This window comes from Scyliorhinus torazame, chromosome 2, assembly GCF_047496885.1.
Source record: "Scyliorhinus torazame isolate Kashiwa2021f chromosome 2, sScyTor2.1, whole genome shotgun sequence".
NCBI lineage: Eukaryota > Metazoa > Chordata > Chondrichthyes > Carcharhiniformes > Scyliorhinidae > Scyliorhinus > Scyliorhinus torazame.
Genome location: NC_092708.1, coordinates 134,395,479 through 134,409,408, shown reverse-complemented (window position 1 = coordinate 134,409,408; position 13,930 = coordinate 134,395,479). Strand labels below are relative to the sequence as shown.

The 13,930-nt window shown below is 39.9% G+C and overlaps 1 protein-coding gene across 2 annotated transcripts in view; it reads left to right on the top strand.

Annotated features, from left to right (window-relative positions):
* Positions 1-13,493, top strand: part of cwc22 (CWC22 spliceosome associated protein homolog) — a 149,315-nt gene extending 135,822 nt beyond the window's left edge. For both annotated transcript variants that reach the window (XM_072477461.1, XM_072477472.1), the window contains 3 exons: positions 1,762-1,863; positions 1,961-2,193; positions 12,538-13,493. In XM_072477461.1, the coding sequence (XP_072333562.1) occupies positions 1,762-1,863; positions 1,961-2,193; positions 12,538-13,127 (925 nt within the window). In that variant the 3' untranslated portion in view covers positions 13,128-13,493. The remainder of the gene's footprint in view (positions 1-1,761; positions 1,864-1,960; positions 2,194-12,537) is intronic.
* Positions 13,494-13,930: the final 437 nt, after the last annotated feature.

Genomic DNA, 13,930 nt, shown 5'->3' with positions numbered 1-13,930 from the left:
GCTCATACATTCCAAACCCCCCCCTCCCAGCCTCCCCCCATGTTTGATGTCATCCAATTCATGAAAATGCATGATGAACCAGGTCCATGAGTTGTAGAACCCTTCCATCCTCCCCCTCAACTCAAACTTTACTTTCTCAAGCATTAAGAACTCCAGCAAATCACTCCCCCCCCCCCCCGGCCACACCGAGGCACAGGGTGGAGAAGCCGACCTCCACCCCAACAGAATCTACCTTCGGGCAATCAGCGAGGCGAAGGCCAAGACATCTGCGTCCGCACCCGATTCCAACCCCGGCCGGTCTGACGTCCCGAATATGGCTTCTTGGGGACCCGGTTCGAGTCTTGCGTGCACTAGCTTTGAGATTACCTTAAAGACCTCCTTCCTACCCCTCCAGTTTTGGGCAGGACCAAAACATATGAACGTGATTAGTGGGGGCCCCCCCCACACCGTTCACAAACATCCTCCACACCCTCAAAAAGTCGTCTCATCCTCGCCCTTGTGAGGTGCGCCCTATACACCACCTTCAACTGTATCAGCCCCAACCTCGCACACAAAGTTGACGCACTCACCCGGAGTACCTCACACCATGATCCCCTCCTCAATATCCTCCCCCAACTCTGCCTCCCACTTTGCCTTAATCCTCTCAAGCGATACCTTATCTTCCCAAGAATCATCCCATAAATCGCCGACACCACCCGCTTCTCCATTACCCCCGTCGTCAATTTCCCTTCCAACAAAATTTCAGACCTGTATATACCTAAACATCTCTCCCTGCCCCCAACCCATATTTCTCCTCCAACTTCGCAAACCGGCCTCCCAAAAACAAATCCTTTAATACCCTAGCTCCCCTCTCTTCCCATCTCCGAAAATTCCCATCCCACCTTCCTGGCTCGAATCTGTGATTCCTTCGCATTGGCATTTCCCTTGACCCCACCCACAACCTAAAGTGCTGGCGCAACTGCCTCCAGATCGTCAGCGTCGCCGCTACCACCAGACTCCATGAATATTTCCCTGGGGCCATGGGGAGCGGTGACGTCTACAGTCTACATTGCTGTGTATTTTCTTGCAGTCTTGAAAGAGCAGAAAAATCTATGATAATGGCTCAAGTATTCATTTTGGTTCGCAAAACTATGGGAATAGATAAAAATGTAGCCTCTTACAAATGCTTGTACAGAATACCTTGAGTCTGGTCTCTTTGCTGCTAAACCACTCCAGAGATGGCACTGAGAAGTAACCATGTGTGTCCTAAAATAGCAGCTGCCCTGGAGTCATCCAAGCCTGGGAGTCTACTGAAGTTTGGAATGTCAGCATCATGGTATTATCGGGTCACAGAACTTCACAACATTGCCCAGGCTAATTTGAACTTGCTTATCTTGCTGCTTAAGGTTGAGCTGCTCTGCGACGACTCCTCCCCAAAAGATTTTGCATATGAAATGTCAGATGGGAATCTTCCACTCAAATGTAGGATTGTGTTGAAACAAAATTACATCCAAAGCTGTATTTATGTAAAACTTCAAATTAAGCACTTGCCCATCTCCATTTATATAATTAGCTTAATTAATTAACCAGGCAAAAAACAAGTAAGAAATTAATGAAATTTGATTGTTTGATCGTTTGGTGCATGAATATTTATCACAAGTTATTTTTGACTACTTTTGAAATTAAACATGTAATTTGAAAATCTGCAGTGAGACTTCAGCAAAACCATTGACATAATTTGAGGTTATGTTGCATTAAAGTTTTGTTTATGTTTTTTTGCAGGACATTGCAACCTTTCTTTGAAGGTCTCTTTCCCAGGGATAATCCACGCAACACACGATTTGCTATCAATTTCTTTACATCTATTGGTCTTGGAGGGCTAACGTATGTATAGTTCCAATCTCTTTCTTCACAGTACTTAATTTATTTTGAATTTAGTTTCAGTAATATTGATTGTATTTTTCCAATTTATCCAATTTAGAGATGAATTGCGGGAACACTTGAAAAATGCACCAAAAATAATAATGACTCAGCGGCAGGATGTTGAATCATCAGATTCTTCTTCGTCATCCTCTTCCTCCTCTGATTCGGATTCAGATTCATCCACTGATTCAGGATCAGAAAGTAGCAGTAGCAGCAGTAGTGACAGTGATAGCAGTTCTGGATCATCTAGTGGCAGTGGCTCCTCATCCTCCAGCAGCAGCAGTGGCTCGAGTATGTACTTTTACTGTCATTTTTGACCTAATACCCCACATGCACTTTATTGGAAGGATTCTGCCCCACATACGCTTTACTTTTCTCTAGCACTCCCACTAATTTGCTATTGAATTTATCACTAGAAGCTGCACACGAACAGTGTCAAATTCCTGATTTTTACCTTACCTAGTGACAGAGCTTTTCTCTTTCTCGCCTCACTCGCATGTTTCTGGGCAAGTGCAACAATAATGGGAAACTCACAGTATTTTATACAGGAAAAATTCATATTTTTTTCATGATCAAATATTGAGAACATAAGATCTAGGAGCAGGAGTAGGCAATTCAGCCCCTCTCGCCTGCTCTACCGTTCATGGTTGATTTCATCTCAGCCTCAACTCCACTATAACCCTTCTCGGACTGAATTCCCTATAAACCTTCAACCCATTACATAGAAAATAGGAGCAGCGGAAGACCATTTGTCCCCTCGAGCCTGCTCCACCATTCATTATGATCATCCAATCAATAGCCTAATCCGGGCTTCCCCCTCCATATCCTTTGATCCTCTTCGCTCTAATTACTAATTAAAAATCTGTTTGTCTCATCCCTAAATTTACTCAATACTTTACTAATATTGTAAGTAACTAATTTGGATGACTCGGTTTCTGTGGAAATCATGATTTTCCAACTAATTCTTAAATTGCGGTGTAGCGTACTTTGGAAATGACCAAATTCAATTGACATCCAGGCCTGAGGAAAGTTAGAGCTAAAATCTTATGGGAAGTATTTTCGAAAGACTGATGTGTTAAAGTGCAGTAAGGTTAACATTTGTACTAACTGAACAATCATGAGAAAATGGCTGTGCAACATGTTTCTGTCTCGTAACATTTTTGCATTGCCCTCCATGTTCAAAACTTTTCTAAATTACAGTGTGCACTTTCAGATTACATGAGATTAGATACTAAAATATTTCAATTTTCTCTAGTAATGTTTTCCCTTTCCCTTGTCCATTTAGCTGAAGGTGTTACTGTTTGCTGAGGCACAGTTCCATGGATAGCTGTTATGTTCTGTTAAGTTTCTAAAATGACCACCATTAATTTATGAAACATGCTATCTTAATTTTCCTTGCTCTAGAGAAACAAAGAGCAATTTACTGCCTACGCCAGCTTTCTGGCTGAGATCAGTGAACTTGACGTAGTGTTTTCTTTTGTTGTGTTTTACTATTCCAGTGTGTTAACGCTTAAATCTATGAATGACTTTGGTCTTCTACTTTTTTATTTGTTGACATCATCGCTGATTGTATTTTCATTGATTGGATAATGGGCATTTTGTGCAGTAGGTTAAGCACCGGAAGTCTCCCATGGAATCAGAATGTCAGTGTACAAATGACAAGGATACAAGTTGGTACTGCTTTTAGCCTTGAATTAACAACTTTTCCCTGTCATGCCTATAATGCTGAGAACAGTTGTTGAACAGGGTGGATAACTTTGACACTTGTATCAAATAGTTTTGAATTTTTTCAGTTTAGGCAAAACATTAAAACTTTAAATCATTGACAGGTTTTCATAAGTGCCAGAGAAATTGTTATAATGCATGTGTGTGGCAATGTTTGCAAATATAAGCATTCTCATCTGGTGTAGAATAACATTCAAGACATAATCAGACAAAAGTTCCAGCTATCTAACTTTTTTCAAATGCACATAAATGAAAGTAAAGTGAACTAATGTCAACATAAGTTGAGTGTTTTCAGCCATCTCAAGACTTTGTGATGGACAAATAGCTTGAACTTAACTAAGCCATTAAAAACTGAAGAGCAAAGTAGGAGAAATCTGAGGGACAGATGGCTGCTATATGGACAGCTGCAGGTCTGTGGAGCGATTGATATGACCAGTGTTATGGGCCAGGGTTTAGAGAACCCCAAAGTGTATCATGGAGTTCACCTGACCCACAACTTTTACTAGTTTGTGGTATGGGGAGCACACGGTCCACTCAACAGATGTGGTACAGCAGAAATGGAAAAGTATTTTTTAAAGCAAAACAATGTTTATTCTATGAACTCAAGTTAACCTTTTTAAAACATAGTGAACATCTTAGCAAACATTAATTCAAATACAACCCCCAAAGACTACAACACTAAGTAAACCTTTAAGCTTTCCTTTTTGACATCCATATGACTTAAAAACAAAACCTTTATCAGAAGCACATCAGGTTAAAGTCACTACTGAAAACATTTATAATTCTGAATTCACCAAATGATCAAGAGATAGTCTTTTGATGACAGAGAGAACAGCAGTACACCTGCTTGGTCTAGCTTCAGCTCCAACACTGAAAAAGAGACTAAAACACACCCTGCAGCCTGCTCAAAAATGCAAGTAAAAAACTGTCAGACAGCCCAGCTCCACCCACTCTCTGACATCACTGCAGTAGTAAACACCCCCCATTTCTTAAAGGTACTCTCACTACAGATATTTATATACACACCCATTTCTTAAAGGTACTCTTACATGACACCTCCCCAAGAAAAAAAACCCCATCAACTTCAAGATGGTTTCATCTTTCACCTTTTCACTATCCTTTAAGAAATGCACACAGTAAATATACTTTTTCTTTTCAACAAACAACACACGCAAACAGGTATAATAATATAGTCCATTTTCTTTTTTTCGTTTTTCTTCCTCCAACTGAAATCCTTTTCAATTGACAGTCTCTGAACAAGAAGGTCTCTGCACGATCCGTCCATTTCTCTACGCCTCGGCATTTCCCTTTAAAGTCAGATACTTTAGTTCAATCTGATCACAGAGTCCCTTGCAATTCTCCCAACACAGGAGCATTGGTTATCACAGCTTTCAGGCAGTCAAATGCCTGTTGAAAGTTCGCTGTCCATTGAAATTTTCGATGTTTCTTCAGCAAGTCCATCAGTGGAGCAATCAACGCTACAAAACTTTTCCACAAATGTTCCATCAAATCCCCTCATGCCAAGAAATCGCATTATTTCCCTTCCTCTTGAGGGTATTGGAAACTTCTCAAGGAAAGTGACTTGGGATTTTCCAAATTCACTTTTGGCTCAGTTTATCACCAAACCCGCCTCCTGAAGTCGATCGAATAACTCCATCAGATGTTTCAAATGTTCTGTCCATGTCTGCCTGAAAATTATCAGATTGTCGATGTATACCGCACAATTGGGTAATCCTGAAACAATGTTGTTAGTTAACCGTTGAAATGTGGCTGGGGCGTTTTTCATACCAAATGGCATAACTTTGAATTGGTATATACCATCTGGAGTCATAAAAGCTGAAATCTTCGGCCTTTTGGATAAAGGTACCTGTCAGTAACCTTTAAGTAAGTCCAGTTTGCAAATAAAAGCTGATTGTCCCACTTTCTCAATGCAATCCTCCAAACAGGGGCTGTTTAGCACAGAGCTAAATCGCTGGCTTTGAAAGCAGACCAAGGCAGGCCAGCAGCACTGTTCGACTCCCGTAACAGCCTCCTCGAACAGGCGCCGGAATGTGGCGACGAGGGCTTTTCACAGTAACTTCATTTGAAGTCTGCTTGTGACAATAAGCGATTTTCATTTCACATGGGATCGGACAAGAGTCTGTTCTTGTAACTGCATTAACCTTTCTATAGTCCACGCATAACAGTTGGGTACCGTCTGGTTTAGGTACCATCACTATCTGTGAGCTCCATTAGCTGCAACCCACTTCAATTATGCCATTTTTAAGCATACTCTCAATCTCTTTGTTAACCTGTGCCAATTTTAAGGGGTTAAGTCTGTATGGATGTTGTTTGGTTGGAACAGCATTTCCCACATCTACATCATGTATAGCCATTTTAGTACTTCCCAATTTATCTCCACAAACTTGCCCATGTGATATCAGCAACTCTTTCAGGACAGTTCGTTTTTCCTGTGGAAGGTAACTCAACCATTTATCCCAATTTTTAACAACATCCTCGTTTTCCAATTTAATTTGAGGTCTGTCAAATTCACAGTTTGGATTTGGTTCATCACTTTGAGTGAGAATCATTAAAACCTCCTTTTTCTCTCCTTCCCTTTCAAAGTACCTTTTAGGCATATTCACATGACATACTCGGTGAGTCTTTCTTCTATCTGGTGTTTTTACCGCATAATTCACCTCACTTAATTTCCTTTCAATCTGATGAGGTCCACAAAACCTTGCTTTTAAAGGTTCATCGACCACTAGTAACAATACTGAAACTTTATCTCCACTGGCAAAACTACGAACTTTGGATTTCTTGTCCGCTAACCGTTTCATCACATTTTGTGCAACTTTCAAATGTTGTCTACCCAATTCACCTGCTCTATTTAATCGTACCCAGGAATTTGACACGTAATCCAATAATGTAATTTCTGATATCTCACTCACCAACTTTTCCTTAATTTAAGTGGACCTCTTACCTCATGACCAAAAATTAGTTCAAAAGGACTGAATTTGGTTGACTCATTAGGTGTATCCCTAATTGCAAACAGTACGAATGGATTTCCTTTCTCCCAACCCTCTGGATAATCTTGACAATAAGCCCTCAACATTGTCTTTAATGTCTGATGCCACCTTTCTAACGCTCCCTGCGATTCTGGATGGTACGCAGTTCATTTGAATTGTTTTATTCCTAAACTATCCATAACTTCTTTGAATAACCTTGAGGTAAAATTTGATCCTTGATCCGATTGTATTTCTGTGGGTAGTCCATATCTAGTAAAGAATTTAAGTAACTCCTCCACAATCTTTTGAGCTGTAATATTGCGTACTGGAATGGCCTCTGGAAACCTAGTAGACACATCCATTATAGTCAAAAGATATTGATTCCCACTTTTCATTTTAGGAAGCGGTCCTACGCAATCAATTAGGACCCTTGTAAAAGGTTCCTCAAATACTGGAATGGGTATTAAGGGTGCTGGTTTTATTACTGCTTGAGGCTTCTCTATCACTTGACATGTGTGACATGATTGACAAAATTTAACTACATCTTTATGTAGCCCAGGCCAATAAAAATGTTTCTGCATTTTAGCTTGAGTTTTCCTTATTCCCAAATGACCTCCCACTGGTACCTCATGTGCAACTTGCAACACCTCCTTTCTATACCCTACCAGCAATACTACTTGATGAACTTCTGCCCATTTTTCATCCGCCTGCATATGTAAAGGTCTCCATTTTCTCATCAAGACATTAAATTTACGGTAATAACATTCTGATATCCACTCTCATTCCTCTTCCGTGTATGCTTTCTGATACATCTGTTTTATTTCTACATCTTTCTGTTGTAACTCCGCCAATTTTCCTGAACTAAAAGTATCCGCCTCATCCTCCACCTGTTCTTGTTCTTTTTCAACCATCTGATCAAAAATCGTTTTTGATAATTGCACTCCAACTTCATCTTCACTCTTTGATTTATCCTCTTGTCTTAACCTGTGACTTTGCGACCTTGTTACTACACAATCTGGAAAAATCCCAGGATATTCGTCCTTCAACACTTCAGTTGTCTGAGTTTCCACTGGCTTATCAACCACAGTAGGCATCACTCCCACCTGCGATCCAGCTATATCATTACCCAAGATAAACTATTCCTGGACAAGATAGTTTCTCTATTACTCCTACTACCACATCACCACTCTTCACTGGACTTTCCAACCTTACCTTATATAATTGAACACTACTCCTCTCGCCTCGAATTCCACATGTTACCACCTTTTCTGGCAGCATTCTTCCCAAACTACATAACTCCTCATCTCTTACCATTAAAGATTGACTAGCTCCCGTATCTCTTAAAATTGTGACTTCTTTACCTGCTCCTCCTGATACATATGAGTAAAATTTACCCACACAAGTAAATTCTTTAAAGAGATCTGGTGCCTTCTTATCAATCACCTCTTGATCAGGCTGTACAATCTTTTGCACCTCCTTCCCTTCACTTGGGCTTTCCTTTCCCGCTTTAACAAACCCTACGGTCTTATCCTGTTTTACCACATCGGCCTTCCCAGTGCTTTTCTTCACCCACCAACTCTGCGACTTTACATGACCTAGTTTATTACAGTGAAAACATTTGAAACTTTTCATTTCTTTTCCACCCTCCTGGATTTCTTTTTTAATCTGAGGTACACTCTCCTTATTACCTCCCATCAAATCACCTTTACTTTTACCACTTGAGTATTTCTCATGCCCCCAGTTTCTATCCTTCACAGGCTGAAACTGATGTCAGAAACCAATCTTTGTTTTATGAACTAATTCATAATTATCTGCCATTTCTGCTGCTAATCTCGCAGTTTTAACCCTCTGTTCTTCCACATGAGTTCTCACTACATCAGGAATTGAATTTTTAAACTCCTCCAAAAGTATAATTTCTCTGAGAGCTTCAAAGGTTTGGTCTATTTTCAAAGCCCTTATCCACCTATCAAAATGACTCTGTTTGATCCTTTCAAACTCCATGTATGTTTGACCAATTTCTTTCCTTAATTTTATAAACCTTTGTCTGCAGGCTTCAGGCACTAGTTCATATGCAGCTGAGATGGATTTTTTCACCTCCTCATATGTCCCAGATACCTCCTCCAGTAGTGATGCAAACACTTCACGAGTCCTACCTACCAGCTTTGTTTGAATCAGTAATACCCACATGTCTTGTGGCCATTTAATTTGTTTAGCTACCTTCTCAAATGAAATGAAAAAGACTTCTACTTCCTTCTCATCAAACTTGGCAATGCTTGGACATATTTAAATAGATCCCCACCAAGCCTTTAACTATGACACTCTTTCTCACTATTCTCATCACTATCATCCAACTGTGCATTTCCCTTTATGCCTGACCATTTTAACTGACTGTCATGTTTCATGGCCATTTTCTGAAGTTCAAACTCTCTCTCTCTATCTTTTTCCCCGATCTGTATCTCTCTTTCTCTTTCTTTTTGTTCTGCTAGGGCTATTCTTTCTGTTTTCCTTTCTTCTCTCTCTTTTTCCTCTCTCTCTCTTTCTCTTTCTTTTTCCTCTCTCTCTCTCTTTCTCTTTTTCCTCTCTGTCTCTTTCATATTCAAGCTGCTTTAATTCTTTCTCATGTTCCATTTGTTTAATTTGCAACTGAATTTTTGCTATTTCCAATGAGTCAAACTGTATCTCAGGTAACGTTAAATGCTTAGCTACCGCCATAATTACCTCATCTTTTCGCATTTTGTCAGGTAATGTTAACTGCAATGTTTTTGCCAAATCTAACAGTCTGCTTTTAGTCTCTGTCAGTAAGGTACTGCGTGTGACCGTCTCCATCCCCAAAAACTTCAGAGCCTCTGAAAGAGCCATTGTCCACAACACACTCCCCACTTAAACTAAAATACCACACCTGAAAAGCAACCACAATATGCTCACCCCTCACTGACTTTAAGTTCACAAAGCCAATCCAATAGATAGACTTTTATCCCCTCGTGCCCCCAATTTGTTATGGGCCAGGGTTTAGAGAACCCCAAAGTGTATCATGGAGTTCACCTGACCCACAACGTTTACTAGTTTGTGGTATGGGGAGCACACGGTCCACTCAACAGGTGTGGTACAGCAGAAATGGAAAAGTATTTTTATAAGCAAAACCATGTTTATTCTATGAACTCAAGTTAACCTTTTTAAAACATACAGTGAACATCTTAGCAACCATTAATTCAAATACAACCCCAAAGACTACAACACTAAGTAAAACTTTAAGCTTTCCTTTTTAACATCCATTCGATTTAAAAACAAAACCTTTATCAGAAGCACATCAGGTTAAAGTCACTACTGAAAACATTTATAATTCTGAATTCACCAAATCATCAAGAGACAGTCTTTTGATGGCAGAGAGAACAGCAGTACACCGGCTTGGTCTGGCTTCAGCTCCAACACTGGAAAAAAAAACTAAAGCACACCCTGCAGCCTGCTCAAAACGAAAGTAAAAAGCTGACAGACAGCCCAGCTCCACCCACTCTGACAGCACTGCAGTAGTAAACACCCATTTCTTAAAGGTAGTCTCACTACAGATATTTATATACACACCCATTTATAAACACTCATTTCTTAAAGGTACGATCACATGACACCAGAACAGATGGATTCTTAACAGCCAGCTGATTTTTGTAATTTGTCAAGCTGAGCATGGATGTACTGATGCACTATTATTTTTTTTGTGCGCTCAATCATATTGATTTTCAAATATATCCTTGATGTTCCCAATTTTCAACTGAAATACTTAAACAAATATTGGAGAGTATAATAACTTACTATTAAAGACAGCTGAATTTACTATTGGTTATGTGACTGATATTTTTTATATGTATGGACAGGTAATAGTACAAATTTAACTGAAAGGTGGTAGAATGCAGCAAATATTTAAATGCACCCCAAGAAGCACATTATTCTGATGTGATTGAAATAGAAGAAAACAGATTGAAAACTCATCAAATACTGATAAACTTTGGGATTAAATCGGCACTGAGGATATGAAGGAAGTAATGTAGATTTGTACATGTGCACACAGCGATTATCTAATTGTTCTGAATAGCTGCAAGCAATCTGTCAAAACTGTGTCCATATCCACTATCTTAATAAATTTAAACCATTGGGAGAATACCATTTTGTAGAAGATGACTTTATTTCTTCTGCTTCCCCAAGTGCACTTAATTAACATGCAAATTATCATAGATTATCATAGAATTTGCAGTGCAGAAGGAGGCCATTCGGCCCATCGAGTCTGCACCGATTCTTGGAAAGAGCACCCTACCCAAGGTCAACACCTCGAACCTGTCCCCATAACCCAGTAACCCCACCCGACACTAAGGGCAATTTTGGACACTGAGGGCAATTTGTCATGGTCAATCCACCTAACATGTACATCTTTGGACTGTGGGAGGAAACCGGAGCACCCGGAGGAAACCCACGCACACACGGAGAGAACGTGCAGACTCCTCACAGACAGTGACCCAAGCCGGAATCGAACCTGGGACCCTGAAGCTGTGAAGCAATTGTGCTAACCACAATGCTGCCGTGCTGCCCCTAATTAAGATGCAAGTTATTGGTGCATCTAATCTGCATTTTGTCGCAGCTTTTAAATTATGTAGAACTTAAGTGTTTAATCTGAAAGGCACTTTCTGGTATAGCATTTTTTTTTTGAGTCATGTTCAAGGGAACAATACTTTTGTCACTTTTCCTTGGCTGGTATTTTAAAATCTAGATTTACAGTTTTAATGGTCATTATTTTTGTTTTAATAAATTTAGAGTACCCAATTCATTTTTTCCAATTAAGAGGCCATTTAGTGTGGCCAATCCACCTACCCTGCACATCTTTTGGGTTGTGGGGGCGAAACCCACGCAAACACGGAGAGAATGTGCAAACACCACACGGGACAGGACCCAGAGCCGAGATCAAACCTGGGACCTCGGCGCCGTGAGGTAGCTGTACTAACCACTGCACGCACCATCGTGCTGTCCTTTAATGGTCATTATAATGATAGAATCATAGAATACATACAGTGCAGAAGGAGGCCATTCGGACCATCATGTCTGCACCAACACCATGAAAGAGCACCCTGCCCAGGCCAACTCTGCCACCTGATCACCGTAACCCTGAAACTCCAATTAACCTTTGGACACGAAGGAGCAATTTAGCATGACCAATCCACCTAACCTGTTCATCTTTGCACTGTGGGAGGAAACCAGAGCACCCGGACTAAACCCATAAAATGCAGACACTGAGAAAGTGCAAATTCCGCGCAGTCTGAGGCCAGAATTGAATCCGATCTTTGGTGCTGTGAGACAACAGTGCTAACCATTGTTCCATCTTGCTGCCCTAGTACTGGTTTTGTTATTTCTCCAGTTATGGGGTGATGAAATGCAAATGATGCTCGTGCATGTTGAATTGTGTTGTCCTAATTATTTATCTATTTTTTCCAATCTAATTGAAGTTGTGCTTAACCTAAATCAACCTGTATTATTTTAAGTTGAAATCAAAAATCACAGACAGACATTTGGATACTGAAGACAACTCCTAACACGTCCTGGATGTACAATTAATATAATTAAACTTTTGTGATTTGTGCAACTCTGAATGTCACATTGTCTTATTGTCACAAGTAGGCTTCAAATGAAGTTACTGTGAAAAGCCCCTTTTCGCCACATTCCGGCGCCTGTTCGGGGAGGCTGGTACGGGAATTGAACTGTGCTGCTGGCCTGCCTTGGTCTGCTTTCAAAGCCAGCGATTTAGCCCATATGAAATAAACCCTATATACAAGCCTCCATATCTTTGAGCCTAAATAAGTATATCTCCATTTGTGAAAAGATAGCCAAACAAAATATTTATAACCAACACATTGATAGTGATTGACTCGTTTTTCTTTCTTCACAGATGATATAAATTCAAATCGCAAGAAGGTACAGAACAAAAAGAAAGAACAAGAAAATGTGGACAGTAGAAAACGACCAAGTGAGAGGGAACGATCTAGAAAAGAGCAAGAAGGCAGGTATGGCAGCAGTGAGGAGCAGGAAAGCAAATTGGATAGAAATAGTGGCAGAACTTGCAGAGAATCCAGAGAGAGAAGAGATGAATCAGCTAGGTATGATAGAGAAGAGATACATGAGCGTGATCGGAAACGTGATCGGGACAGGGATCGAGACAGAAATCGGGACTTCACAGATAAACGTGTTGAATGCAGAAAAGATGACACAAGAAACCATTCTCACTCTGAAAATGATAGAAACAGCTCTAGGAGCAAAGATGGCAATGATCACTACAGTCGAAGAAGAGAAAAATCGAAATCTAAAGAGAGAAACCGCAAAGAAATGTCCTCAAGAAACAGTGAGGAGGACCGCCCAAAAAATGGTGTGGATAAGCGATCTGGAAAGCATGACCGTCAGGAGAGCAGATATTCCGAGCGTTGTAAGGATTACAGGAAGGATGAAGACAGGTGGAGAGAAAGTTCCCCAAGAAGACACTAAATAGCATTTATAGTGCTGTTATTGGAAAAACAGTATTGCCAAAGCTCTTGGGGCAGTACCAACGCCACAGCTAAAGGAGAAGGAACCACGTCTTGCGAAGAACTGCTGATCTGTACGTAGTTTCCACTAGAACCTTACAAACTGCTATTTCCAGTTGTCATCTTTTGTAATTAATAAAAATCTGCATTTCAAACAAATTCTGAGGAAATACCTTCAAACAATGTTTCCTTTTGGACAAGTCTGAAAGATGTGCAGATTTATTTTGTGGACAGTGATATCTTTGATAATGCATTTATAGAGGATTTGACATTCTCTTGTTTCATGTAAATGTTTTGTTTGTCAATTCAAATAAAAATCGTGCAGATATGTCACTTCTTTGAAGGATTTTATCAAATACCTATACAGTTGAGTTTGTCCCACATTTTGGTTTCAGGATGGCCTGTTTTACTTTACCATTAGTGAGTCAGGTTAAACATCATTGTCCAACAAATAGATGCTTAACTTTGGCAAGTAGTTGCATTGTTTTTTTATTTTAAAAAAAGTATTGTAATAAAGTTAATTAAATATAATAGGAAGAATGCATCACTTTAATTTGAGATATATAGAAAGAAATATTATATCTATTAAAATTAGCTATGCTCGGTCTAAATGTGTAATAGAATTTCAAATTAATACTTTGAAGTGCCTTTTCTAAAGTGTAGGCAATTAGCATTGACTGGTGTAATAATGTGGACAGGTTAGTTTGGTCAGTAAAAGTCGGGTTAATACATTAACACTGCACTACAGCTTAAGCTAAAGGCACT